The sequence below is a fragment of the Lipotes vexillifer genome, unplaced genomic scaffold (genome assembly GCF_000442215.2).
Source record: "Lipotes vexillifer unplaced genomic scaffold, Lipotes_vexillifer_v1.1 scaffold844, whole genome shotgun sequence".
In the NCBI taxonomy this organism is placed as follows: Eukaryota; Metazoa; Chordata; class Mammalia; order Artiodactyla; family Lipotidae; genus Lipotes; species Lipotes vexillifer.
The window spans coordinates 191,468-205,817 of NW_006782254.1; the positions used below are offsets into that span (position 1 = coordinate 191,468).

At 39.9% G+C, this 14,350-nt stretch overlaps 1 protein-coding gene across 2 annotated transcripts in view; it reads left to right on the forward strand.

The window, feature by feature from the left end:
- The window catches only part of ZYG11B (zyg-11 family member B, cell cycle regulator), a 75,491-nt gene that overhangs the window by 28,914 nt on the left and 32,227 nt on the right, over positions 1-14,350 (forward strand). For both annotated transcript variants that reach the window (XM_007455047.1, XM_007455048.1), the window contains exons 3-5: positions 466-1,220; positions 11,386-11,526; positions 14,246-14,350. The exon at positions 14,246-14,350 is cut by the window's right edge and continues 87 nt beyond it. In XM_007455047.1, coding sequence (XP_007455109.1) covers positions 466-1,220; positions 11,386-11,526; positions 14,246-14,350 — 1,001 coding nt within the window. The remainder of the gene's footprint in view (positions 1-465; positions 1,221-11,385; positions 11,527-14,245) is intronic.

Consider the following 14,350-nt stretch of genomic DNA (forward strand, 5'->3'; position numbering starts at 1 on the left):
AACCAGATGTTAATAGATGTCAGGAGTGTCTGCCACAGTCCTGATTCTGCCACGTGCTATTTCTGTGCTCTTGGAAGGCCACTTTTTTTTTTTTTTTGCAGTACGCGGGCCTCTCACTGTTGTGGCCTCTCCCGTTGCGGAGCACAGGCTCTGGACGCGCAGGCTCAGCGGCCATGGCTCACGGGCCCAGCCCCTCCGCGGCATGTGGCATCTTCCCAGAACGGGGCACAAACCCATGTCTCCTGCATCGGCAGGCAGACTCTCAACCACTGTGCCACCAGGGAAGCCTGGAAGGCCACTTATTTGAACCCCAGTTTACTCATCTATAAATTGTAGATAATCATATTCTTAACTCACTGAATTGTTATGTCAGTTAAATAAAATATTGTTAGATGGGAGTGCTTTGGAAATTTTAGCTATCCTTTAACCGTTTTTTGAAGTTAAAATGTTGCTTGTTTTTCCTAGGTCTCCTGAATGATGCAACTGTAGGTATTTTTAGGGGCAACCAGATGCGCTTAAAACGAGCTTGCATTCGCAAAGCCAAGATCTCTGCCGTTGCGTTCCGGAAAGCCTTCTGCCACCACAAGTTAGTGGAACTTGATGCCACAGGTGTGAATGCTGATATCACAATTACAGACATTATCAGTGGACTTGGCAGTAACAAATGGATCCAGCAAAATCTCCAGTGCCTAGTGCTGAATTCATTAACTCTCTCTCTCGAAGATCCTTATGAACGGTGCTTTAGCCGGCTTTCTGGCCTTCGAGCATTAAGCATCACCAACGTTCTCTTTTATAATGAAGACCTGGCTGAAGTTGCTTCATTGCCAAGATTAGAGAGCCTGGATATTTCTAACACCTCGATCACAGACATCACGGCTCTGCTGGCCTGCAAAGACCGACTCAAGTCTCTAACCATGCATCACTTGAAATGTTTAAAAATGACAACTACCCAGATACTGGATGTTGTTCGGGAACTAAGACATCTGAATCATCTTGATATTTCAGATGATAAACAGTTTACATCAGACATAGCTCTTCGATTACTAGAACAAAAGGACATTCTGCCCAACCTTGTCTCCCTGGATGTCTCTGGGAGGAAGCATGTGACAGATAAAGCTGTTGAAGCCTTTATACAACAACGGCCCAGCATGCAGTTTGTAGGTTTGCTGGCCACTGATGCTGGCTACTCTGAATTCCTCACAGGCGAAGGACATTTGAAGGTTAGACTTTAAAAATATATTCCTTTGTCTGCCTGACCAATGTTTTAGTTGCATAAGACTCCATTAAGGTGAATGTCTAATAACATATGGAACATGTTCATGAAACAGGACATTATATAGTGGAAAGGGCTTGCTTTACAGTTAGAGTCCTAATTAAAATCCCAGCTTACTTGCTTCACAACCCAGAGCAAGCTATGCTGTAACTTTTTTGAATTTACATTTATTTATAAAATAGATATGATTCATACCTTGCAAAATTCTTCTGAAGATTAATAATTATATATGTAAAGTGGAAGTCATGTAGTAGGCCCTGGATAAGTGATAGTTCACATGATGGTAATGTTTAGATATTTTGAACCACTTAAACATACCATTTCTAAAGGATCACTTCAAAGAAACTAGGGATGCTCCTTGTTGAATTGAGTATCTGATGGGAGAGCAAGTTCTCCAAGGAGATCTCTATTGTAGAAATGGTAAAATTTTGCTTTTCTTAAGGTTTCTCATGCCTAATCGTTTAAATTCAGTTTAGGAAACATCTGTTGGACTTGGTACAACTTGGGATTCAAAGATGAAAAAGATACAGGATTTGCCTCCAAGGAGCCTGATAGTAGTAGTGATGTTATAACTAAAGCCAAGGAACAGTGTAGTTGCTGTAAGAAAGTAGGAGGAATTTTTTCTAGCTGGAGAATTTTAGACTTGATAGAAGATGGTATCTGAATCAGACTTTGAAGGATAGAATTATAACAAGTTAAGGAAAACTAATATTCTTCTAACATACATTGTATCCTATAGGTGTTTTATATTGTATATGCTAATATCTATAGATAGGTATTAACTCTATTTTATAGGTGAGAAACAGAGTCATAGAAATTACATGATTTACTTTTTTTTTTTTTTTTTTTTGCGGTACGTGGGCCTCTCACTGTTGTGGCCTCTCCCGTTGTGGAGCACAGGCTCCGGACGCGCAGGCTCAGCAGCCATGGCTCACGAACCTAGCCACCCACGGCATGTGGGATCTTCCCGGACCAGGGCACGAACCCGTGTCCCCTGCATAGGCAGGCAGACTCTCAACCACTGCACCACCAGTAAAGCCCATGATTTACTATTAGTTAGAACCAACATTTGGATCTACATCTGTCTAATTCCAGAGCCCCATTTTTCTTCCCCTACTTCCTATATCGCTTAAGCAGAAGTATCATTTGATCCTACCGGGGGCAGAGTCAGGGATGGCCTAGAACTGAATACTGTGACCAAAATGACAAGGTATCTTTTTTGAGCATTATTTTATTTATTTTTTATAGAAGTATAGTTGATTTACAATGTTGTATTAGTTTCTTGTATACAGCAAAGTAATTCTTTTTCATATTCTTTTCCATTATGGTTTATTACAGGATATTGAATATAGTTCCCTGTGTTATATAATAGGACCTTGTTGTTTATCTATTTTATATATAGTAGTTTGTATCTGCTAATCCCAAACTCTTAATTTATACCTCCCTCTTTCCCCTTTGAAAACCATAAATTTGTTTTCTATGTCTGTGAGTCTGTTTCTGTTTCATACATAAGTTCATTTTTCTCATATTTTTTTAAATAAATTTATTTTATTTATTTTGTTTTTTTGGCTGCGTTGGGTCTTCATTGCTGCACGCAGGCTTTCTCTAGTTGCAGCGAGCGAGGGTTACTCTTCATTGCTGTGCACGGGCTTCTCATTGCATTGGCTTCTCTTGTTGTGGAGCATGGGCTCTAGGCACGCGGGCTTCAATAGTTGTGGCACGTGGGCTCAGTAGTTGTGGCTCGCAGGCTCTAGAGTGCAGGGTCAGTAGTTATGTTCATGGGCTTAGTTGCTCTGCAGCATGTGGGATCTTCCCGGACCGGGGCTCAAGCCTGTGTCCCCTGCATTGGCAGTTGGATTCTTAACCACTGCACCACCAGGGAAGCCCCTGTCTCATATTTTAGATTCCACATATAAGTGATATATGGTATTTGCCTTTGTCTGACTACTTCACTTAGTATAATAATCTCTAGGTCCATCCATGTTGCTGCAAATGGCAATATTTCTTTCTTTTTTATGACTGAGTAGTATTCCATCGTGTATATATACCACATCTTCTTAATCTATTCTTCTGTTGATGGACATTTAGATTGCTTCCATATCTTGGCTATTGTAAAATAGTGCTGCTGTGAGCATTGTGGTGCATGTATCTTTTCAAATTATAGTTTTCTCCAGTATATGCCCAGGAGTGGGATTGCTGGATCATATGGTAACAGTAATTTTAGTATTTTAAGGAACCTCCATACTGTTTTCCATAGTGACTGCACCAATTTACATTCCTACCAACAGTGTAGGAGGGTTCCTTTTTTTTTTGTGCAACCATTATTGATCTCAAAAAAGGAGAAGGAAAGTTTAGTTATAAACATTTTAAAACATTTCAGTTCTTAGATTATTTGTAAATGTAGACTTTAAAAAATAGAATGTAAGAAATTATTTTGAGTCACTCTTTTCTTTCATTCAATAAATATTTTATTAAGTGCATACTCTGTACTGTGCTGGACATGGGGATTTGATGGTGAGGCAAAACAGGCATGCTCTTGCCCTCATGGAGCTTGTAATTTAGTGAGGGAGTCAAACAATGAAGTTTCATATGTCATGGGTATATGCTTTAAATATATATATTTATATTTCATATACATATTTTTTATATTTTATTATTTATTCATTTATTTATTTATTGGCTGCATTGGGTCTTCGTTGCTGCGCGCAGGCTTTCTCTAGTTGTGGCGAGCGGGGGCTACTGTTCGTTGCAGTGTGCGGGCTTCTCATTGTGGTGGCTTTTGTTGTTGCGGAGCACGGGCTCTAGGCGCATGGGCTTCAGTAGTTGTGGCTCGCAGGCTCTAGAGTGCAGGCTCAGTAGTTGTGGCACATGGGCTTAGTTGCTCCCCGGTATGTGGGATCTTCCCAGATTAGGGCTCGAACCCGTGTGCCCTGAGTTGGCAGGCGGATTCTTAACCACTGAGCCGCCAGGGAAGTCCTCATATACATATATTAACATATAATATGCATACATGCATATGGTTTCAACTGCATAGTGCTAAGAATCTAGAAGATATACAATACTACTTTTGAGAGTGTTTAACAGAGAGACTCGACTTAGTTTAAGGCTTCTCTGAAGACTTGATGAATGAGTGAAGATCTTATGGATGAGTAACTTGGTAGAGGAAATTCCAGGCAGTGAGAATGATATATGCAAAAGATGTGTGGTAGGAAGGAGCATGGTACATCCAAGGAACTGCAAGAAGGCCCCTGTGGCTAGAGTTCCAGAGTAAGAAGTTGCAGAGCGATAAAGTGAGGCTGGAGAAGTAGGTGCCAGGGCCAGAATTTCACAAGGTCACATAAGCCAGGTGCAGGACAGGAAGAAGTTTGAGGAACTTACGTACAACTTGTTATGGAACAAGATAGATTTCTAGCATAGGGCTTGTTGGTAAAGGAAATATAAACATGTAAATTACTATTTTAGTGTTACTTAACTCCCTAAGAAGTGGGTCAGACAGTAAAGAACTGTAAAAATCAAAGGGAAAGAATTCTTATCTCTGTGTACTGGGAGTTTCGGAAGGATTTCCCAGAAGAGATGAGCTTGACCTGTGTCCTGAAGGATGAAAGGAATGTGTCCCTAGTACTGCACGAAATAATCTTATCAAGGCAAAGATCCTCTAATAGTTGTGATTCCTGAGCAGTACAATTTTTGCTGATTGTTCTTACCGCCAACAGACCCTAGAGTGAATTAGCCTAAGTTTTTTTTTTCTTTTTTTTTTTTTGTGGTACGCGGGCCTCTCACTGTTGTGGCCTCTCACTGTTGTGGCCTCTCCCTTTACGGAGCACAGGCTCCGGATGCGCAGGCTCAGTGGCCATGGCTCACGGGCCCAGCCGCTCCGTGGCATGTGGGATCCTCCTGGACCAGGGCACAAACCCACGTCCCTTGCATTGGCAGGTGGACTCTCAGCCACTGCGCCACCAGGGAAGCCCTAGCCTAAGTTTTTTAGTTGAGGCTAGTAGGACATCTGTGTTCCACAATGCCTCTGTGAAACAAGTTTGATTTCACCAATGGAACTGTTATTACTTTGAAATCTTGGCTCTAGGAAACACCTACTTTATTTGCTATCATCTAGTTTCCACTTCTGTAAACATTGAAGCAGTGATTCTCAGCCTTGACTGTAATTAAAATTACCTGGAGTATAATTATTTGAGATGAAGGATGCATTAACTAACCATATCATGGCAATCATTTTGCAATATTTACATGTATCAAGTCATCATATTTTATACATTAAACTTACATGATAGGGCTTCCCTGGTGGCGCAGTGGTTGAGAGTCCGCCTGCCGATGCAGGGGACGCGGGCTCGAGCCCCGGTCTGGGAGGATCCCACATGCCGCGGAGCGGCTGGGCCCGTGAGCCATGGCCGCTGAGCCTGCACGTCTGGAGCCTGTGCTCTGCAACGGGAGAGGCCACAACAGTGAGAGGCCCGTGTACCGCAAAAAAAAAAAAAAAAAAAAACTTACATGATATATTAGTGATATATGCATGTATAATATTATATATCTTGATAAAGCTGGAAAAAATTTTTAATTAAAAAAAATCATCTGAGGAAATTGAGCAATTAAATCAGAACCACAGGGAGGTGGGACCCAGACATCAGTATTTTTTAAAGCTCCTTGGGTGATTGTAATATGCAGCTAAAGTGGAGAATCATTGTTTTAAAATAATTTTTAAAAAATAGAGATCATTGGGACTTTGCCCTTTATTCAACTATACACAAAAGTTGATGTTTATTTTTTTCATTAGTTATCTATTTTATACATATTAGTATATATATATATATGTCAATCCCAATCTCCCAATTCATCCCACCCCTCCTTTCCCACCTTGGTGTCCATACATTTGTTCTCTACATCTGTGTCTCTATTTCTGCCTTGCAGACAGGTTCATCTGTACCATTTTTCTAGATTCCACATATATGCGTTAATATACAATATTTGTTTTTCTCTTTCTGACTTCACTCTGTATGACAGTCTCTAGGTCCATCCACATCTCTACAAATGACCCAATTTCGTTCTTTTTTATGGCCAAGTAATATTCCATTGTATGTATGTACCACATCTTCTTTATCCATTTGTCTGTCGATGGGCATTTAGGTTGCTTCCATGACCTGGCTATTGTAAATAGTGCTGCAGTGAACATTGTGGTGCATGTGTCTTTCTGAATTAATGGTTTTCTCAGGGTATATGCCCAGTAGTGGGATTGCTGGGTCATATGGTAATTCTATTTTTAGTTTTTTAAGGAACCTCCATACTGTTCTCCATAGTGGCTGTATCAATTTACATTCTCACCAACAGTGCAAGAGGGTTCCCTTTTCTCCACACCCTCTCTGACATTTATTGTTTGTAGATTTTTTGATGATGTTCATTCTGACTGGTGTGAGGTAATACCTCATTGTAGTTTAGATTTGCATTTCTCTAATAATTAGTAATGTTGAGCATCTTTTCATGTACCTCTTGGCCAAAAATTGATGTTTCTTTTAAATTATTTGTTTGACTACTAATTTGAGAGCTGAAAAATAATAGGTCATGTTAAGGGAAGAGAGCTGAGATTGCTCTGTCTCCTTTTTTAGAATTTTCCAGGCTAGCAAAGTTGATGAAAATCTTGTCTGAAATGATTGTCTTAGTATTGTGATGCTTTAAACTAGTTTAGGTTGACATTTTTGGCTTTACATGTTTTTTAGACCACACTGAAAGATGCAGGAAATAGAGATAGTGTGACTCCCCAGTATTCATTATGAGGCATTATATTATACTGTTAGTGGGTGGTTATAAGAACAAAAGTTTTGTTTTTTCCACTTTTATATATATTATTTATTTTGATCTCTTGACTCTGTGTGGGAAGTATTGTCCTCAGTGGGAGGGAATGGCTTTCTTAAGGGTGACAGCCAGCTGATGAGTCTGGTATGTGTCCTTTCTACTACATCTCATTGCCTATATTTGAGAATCTTAGTTCTTTCCTTTACTCTCTGTTTCTAGTCCCAGCACAGATGGTTTTCTTACCACAGAATTACCAACTCTGTCATCTCTGTTTCCCTACCCAATTTATTCGTCTGTAAGCATCAGTTTCTTGAACCTTCCACTTCTCCACAATTAGGACTTTTATGTTTTTTGGCTGCCTCATTCCTAGACTCTGGGGTTATTTACCAAGCTGTGGTTCCCAGTTCCTGAGAATCACTGGCTGTGTGCTAAACCCAATATTCTCAGTTGTCATCTTATTTGATCTAAAGTGGCATTTGACACAGTTGATCTTGTCCTCCTTCTTGAAATACTTTTTTTTACTTAGTTTCTAGGATATCAGACTTGTCTTGTTTTTTCCCTACTTTTTGGACTCACCCTCAATTTCCTTTATTGGTTCTTCCTAATCTCCCAGGCCCTAAACCTATATGCTGATGACTCCTAAATTTAAATCTCTAGCCTAGACTTCTCCCTTGAGAACTAAGACTCCTATATTAAACTGCAGTAATCAACATCCAGTGAAGGTACATATAAGTTTTTTTAAGCAAAGGAATCAATCCATTTTAAAAAACTCTTAAGAACTTTTTAAAGATGTCTGAGCTAAGGCCTCTGCCCTTGAGGAATTCTAGTCTCGTGGAGAGGAGGCAGACCAATTTAAAAATAGCTTTAGGGCTTCCCTGGTGGCGCAGTGGTTGGGAGTCCGCCTGCCGGTGCAGGGGACACGGGTTCGTGCCCCGGTCCGGGAGGATCCCACATGCCGCGGAGTGGCTGGGCCCGTGAGCCGTGGCCGCTGAGCCTGCGCGTCCGGAGCCTGTGCTCCGCGGCGGGAGAGGCCGCAACGGTGAGAGGCCCGCGGATCGCAAAAAAAAAAAAAAAAAAAATAGCTTTAATCCATTGTAAGAAATGCTATAATAGAGTTATATACTGAGTGCTACAAGAAAGTTTTTCCTTAGAATATACATTTTAGTTTTAATCCATATATTAAATATTAATAAGGCTTAATTTAGTGGTTAGGGATATTTTCTCTGTTTTAAATTGTTTGCAGAAACTAGTGCGTACAGACACTTGTTTGTTTTGTTTTGTTCGTTTTTTTTTTTTTTGATCTAGCATACAAAATTGATTGAATTGAAGATGCGTATAGTTTGAGGAGCCAGATTGCTTGATTTGAGGGTTTATCACTGGCTAGAGAAGTGTTGATCACTGAATAAACATTACAGGCAATGAAATTTGGTTTAGAGTATTTACATTCCAGTAACAAAAGTTCTTTAATTTTATATTTAAAGGTAACTTGAGGTTACATTTCATGTAAATTAATATAAAGCTGTTGGAATCGACCAAATGTGGACTGATGAAGTCTGATGAAGATTATTGTTAATGTGTTTTCCCTCATACAATCTTTTTTATCTCATGTAATAATTCAGTGTCTTTCCAAATCTAAGAAAATCTAAGAAAAAGTTCAGGGTGATTCCAAAAGAACTGAACACTTGGAAAGTTTTTATTATTCAATAACTGCTTATATATGTGAATACATAGTCAAGACCAATGTTTATGTATGTATATTATACATAAATAGTTTAAAAAGCATTTTGTAAAGAAACTTCCACTGTTATTCCTACAATCTTACAAATGCTCAAAACGTGCCTTTGTGTCACTTGGTACACATCTGTACTGTAGTCTAATTCTTATTAGACCTTTGTAGCATATCCTATCAGTGTTTGAAATGTCAGCCATGATGCAGCCCTTCATTTCCTCAAAGCTGCATATTCCCACCTGAATACTCTATGTTATATAAAACCTAGTTACTGAGTAATATATTTTAAAAGTGTTTATTTTTGTGTCACCTTTTATAATGGTACTGCCAAAAAAAGACAGTCTTCCACCTTAATGAGAAGATTCTCTCTCTCTCTGAACAGCAGGGTTTTGGGTTTTGGGTTTTTTTGTGTGTTTTTTTACCTTTTTGTAAAATAAGACAGATGCAAAGACCATAAATAACAAATGTATACCTTAATGAATGAAAATAAGGTGAACACACTTGAAACCATCACTCAGGTTAATAAATAGAACTTGTCAGCTGCAAGCTGATCACAACTCCCTCCTTCCCCACAAAAGTAATCTCTGTCCACACTTTAATGATAATCATGTCCTTGCTCTTTGAAATAGTTTATCATCCAACTGTTTACCTCTAGGCACTTAGTTAATCTTACCCATTTTTCAAAATTATATGTCTTTTTTTTTTGTGTGTGGTATGTGAGCCTCTCACCGCTGTGGCCTCTCCCGTTGCGGAGCACAGGCTCCGGATGCGCAGGCTCAGCAGCCATGGCTCACGGGCCTAGCCACTCCACGGCATGTGGGATCTTCCCGGATCGGGGCACGAACCCGTGTCCCCTGCATCGGCAGGCAGACTCTGAACCACTGTGCCACCAGGGAAGCTCCAAAATTATATGTCTTTTGAGTATCTTTCATAAGTTCCCTCTCCATCCCTTTCTTTTCCTTATAATTTGTGTATTAACAAATCCAGCCCTTTGATTTGTAGAGTCTCCCTCAACCTGGGTTTTCTTGATTGTATGCTTATAGTGCATGTTTCACTGACTTTGTATTTTCTGCAGATTGGTAGTTGGATTTAGTGACTTAATCAAACTCATGTTTGATCCCTTTGGCAGGACCCTCAGGTGTTATGCTCTTTCATTAAGGAAGTACATAATGTCTGGTTGTTTTTCTTTCTGTGATTTTTAGCAATTGTTGACACTCAACACCTAGTTATTCATTGGGGATTATGGTGATATTCTAGAAGTTTCTTTTTTTTAAAGAGTTTTGTTTATTTATTTTTGGCTGCATCGGGTGTTCATTGCTGTGCATGGGGTTCTTTAGTTGTGGTGAGCAGCAGCTACTCTTCGTTGCAGTGCACAGGCTTCTCATTGTGGTGGCTTCTCTTGTTGCGGAGCACGGGCTGTAGGCACGCAGGCTTCAGTAGTTGTGGCATGCAGGCTCAGTAGTTGTGGCTCATGGGGTCTAGAGCTCAGGCTCAGTGGTTGTGGCACACAGACTTAGTTGTTCCGCCTCATTAGGGATCTTCCCAGACCAGGGCTCGAACCCATGTCCCCTGCCTTGGCAGGGGGATTCTTAACCACTGCGCCACCAGGGAAGCCCTCCTTTTTTACTCATTAGTTGGCTTACTTTTCTAAAAAGCCACTTCCTGTTAATATACATTTCATTACCCAATGGTATATGAACCACAGTTTAAGGATATTAACCTGTATAAATGGGAAATTCCTAGATGAACTTACTTTTGAACAGCACCTCTTGATGATGAGTGGGAGCTTGATAAATCTTGGAAAATTAATTAATACATTTATTTGATAAGTATTTATTGAGTGCTTATTATGAGCCACGCACAATGCTCCCTGTTGAGGTACAGTGGTGAATAGGTCAGTCTACTAGGGGGGTTATGATAATGGCTATGAAGGAGGTGTTTCAAGGGAGACCTGATTTAGATTGGTGGGTCAGAGAAGGCCTTTCTAGAAAAGTGTCATTTAACTTGAAATGGGAAGGATGACTAGAAATTAGGTAGAGAAAGAGAGGAAGATTTCACTCAGAGAGGATATTATATTTAGTAGCCTTTTCCTGGGAAAGAGCTTGGCTTATTGAAAGATCAGAAAGAAAGGCCACTGTAGGGTGCAGGGGAGGGATAGATTGGGAGTTTGCGATTGACATGTACACACTGCTATAAAAATTAAAAAAAATAAAAGAAAGGCCACTGTAGTTATAACATTGTGAGTTAGGGGGAGAGGGTTACCTTAAGAGGCAGTAGGAGCCTAATCATGGGTAGTAAGACCTTATAAATAGTGTTACATATCTTGAGATTTATTTTAGGTACAGTATAGAAAATTTTACCCATAGACTTATAGTAAGGTCTTAGCCTATCTAATATATATCTCTTTAGCATATGTACACCTCCATAGGATGACTTTTCTGGATGGATTGGAAAGTGATCATTCCCATTTGTTTCAGGCTTTGCAAAGCTACCCTGGATGCCATCCACATAAATGACGTTTGGATAGAGACAGTTAGAGGGTTGAAAAGAATCCTAAAAACTCATCTTCTGTCTATGTTCAAAGGTGTCTGGAGAAGCCAATGAAACTCAGATTGCAGAAGCATTGAAGCGGTACAGTGAACGGGCATTCTTTGTCCGGGAAGCTCTATTTCACCTTTTTAGCCTGACTCACGTGATGGAAAAAACAAAACCAGAAATTTTAAAGGTAAGAGTAAGAAACTGCATATGAGAAATTTGAAATTGTCTTCCTAGATAGATGATAGTTTTGTGAAGAAAATTAGTGAAAATTTGCATTTAGTCTGTTTTTTTGTAATGGGGTTGATAATGTATAATTTCAGTTATTAGCCATAAATGAGAATGAAAGGAGATACTTGGATAGTGTTACTGAAGTTTTATAGTAGTCTCATTTAGGCAATATAAATGCCTTCAAGTTCATATTTAACTATCTAAAACCAGTAATCACTGTGATATGTTTTCACCAGCTGTAGTAGAAAATGGAATATATGACTGGAATCAGGACACTGCTTTGTATATTACCCCTGTATTGCTTCCATATAGGCTTTTTTAAGAAATACAATATTGGAATTTTATAAGGTACTTTTCCATGCAATTTACGAACCTCCTGTGCTTTTGTAACTAATCTGTGTTATTCCTCAATTAAGATAATTTAACCAGGACAGCTTTTGAAAGGCAAGAAAGGAGGATTCTTAATTTTGTTGATTACTTAGGACATTGTCAGAATGTGGTCCTCTATCCATCAGAAGTCTGGGATACTGCTTATTTTAAGAAGCATATTTGTGAGAGGCTTCCCTGGCAGTCCAGTGGCTGAGACTTTGCCTTCCGATGCAGTGGGTGCGGGTTCAATCCCTGGTTCGGGAGCTAAGATCCCACATGCCTCGTGGGCAAAAAACCGAAACATAAAACAGAAGCAGTATTGTAACAAATTCAGTAAAGACTTTGAAAATGGTCCACATCAAAAAAAATCTTTAAAAGGGGCTTCCGTGGTGGTGTAATGGTTACGAGTCCACCTGTCAATGCAGGGGACAAGGGTTCGAGCCCTGGTCCGGGAAGATCCCACATGCCACAGAGCAACTAAGCCCCTGTGCCACAACTACTGAGCCTGCGCTCTAGAGCCCGCGAGCTACAGTTACTGAAGCCTGCACGCCTACAGCCTGTGCTCCGCAACAAGAGAAGCCCCCCCCCCCGGCCCTGGTCCGGGAAGATCCCACATGCCACAGAGCAACTAAGCCCCTGTGCCACAACTACTGAGCCTGCGCTCTAGAGCCCGCGAGCTACAGTTACTGAAGCCTGCACGCCTACAGCCTGTGCTCCGCAACAAGAGAAGCCCCCCCCCCCGCTTGCTGCAACTAGAGAAAGCCAGCGCACAGCATCGAAGACCCAACGCAGCCAAAAAATACATAAATAAATAAACAAATTAATTAAATAAATCTTTAAAAAATAAAATAAAAATAAAAAGCATATTTGTGAACCTCATGCCAAGAAATTTAGATTCAATAGGGCTGGGTACAGGAATTATAAGGAAAATTAGAGTACCTCAGGAATTCGTGAGGTACAGGAATCTGCATTTTAATAATCCCCTAAGATAATCCTTATGCACATTCAGTTTAGGACTATAGTATATTTGATACCTCATTTAGTGGGCACGACAATCCCAAGAGATAAGTTTTATCTCCTGTTTTACAGATTATGTACCTGAGGATCTGTGAGGTTAAGTAACAGAAAGTTAGTGTCAGAGCCAGAAATGCCTTAACCTCCCAGTTTCTTAGATTTTGAGAATGGGGTGTTTGGAAAGGAATCAGTAACATTTAAGTCCTAAGGTGTTACCCCCAACATCTGTCACCTCCTATGTACATACCAGAGGATGTTGGCACTTGGTATATGCATTACCATTTTTTGGTTTTGGTTACTGTGAACCTGAGTAACAAAGGACGAGACCTCTAGTCCTGATCTGAAATATTTACTCATTCATTCATTCATTCATTCATTTAGAGAATGATGCAGAGAGAAATGTGATTCTTGCAAAGGAGAGCAAAGAAAAAAGGTGGTAGCTGGCTAAAGAAGTGTGTGGTTTTTTTTTTTTTCTTTTTTTGGATGGGAGAAAAAAATAGCTTGTTTATATACTGATATTAATGATCCAGTACAGAATAAAAAATTGATACAGGAGTGAAAGGGGAGAACAGCTGAAGCAGTGTCCTTGAGTAGACAAGAAGGGAAGAATCTAGCATATAAGTGGAGGGATTACCTTTAGAGAGGAGCCCCAAAAGGTCATTTATGGTAACAGGCAGGAAGACAGCATATGCACATGTATATGCTGGTAAGGAGGTACATGTGGAAGTGAGAATCTGAAGTTCTTTATGATTGATTCAGTTTTCTCAAGGTAACTGGAAGCAAGGTCTTCAGCCAGTAGTGAGGAATGGGGTGGATTTTTGGGGGATTTGAGGAGAGAGGAAAAGGAGAGAAGTAGTTATGTCAGCCAGAGGGAAGTGAATGGATTTTATGGTACTCTAACTTTAGCAGTGTTCTTAAGGAACTGAATGTTGGAATTTGAAAGTGAAGGTTGCTACTGGTTTACTCTCTTCAAGTCAGTAAGAATTTGTTTAGTGCTTAGCATATAAGAGGCCCTGAACTAGGTCTTGGAAATACAAAGATGTTTTCCCTGAATAGAAAAGATTCTTTAGCCTTACAGAAAAATCTCTGGACATGAACAACTTGATACCTACCTTGACCAGGTGAACAGGAACTAAATATTGGTGAGTAACTGCTGTGTCCTAGGCTCTGCACGTGAGGATAAAAAAGATACTTAAGACATCTTAGAAATTATTATAGATCAACAAAGTAATGTTGCTATATGAAGAGAGCTTATATTTATAAGTTGGATCAAAAGAACTAATTTTTTTTTCCAGCTTGTAGTTACTGGGATGAGAAACCACCCTATGAATTTGCCAGTGCAACTTGCTGCAAGTGCTTGTGTGTTTAACTTAACGAAGCAGGATCTTGCTGCAGGAATG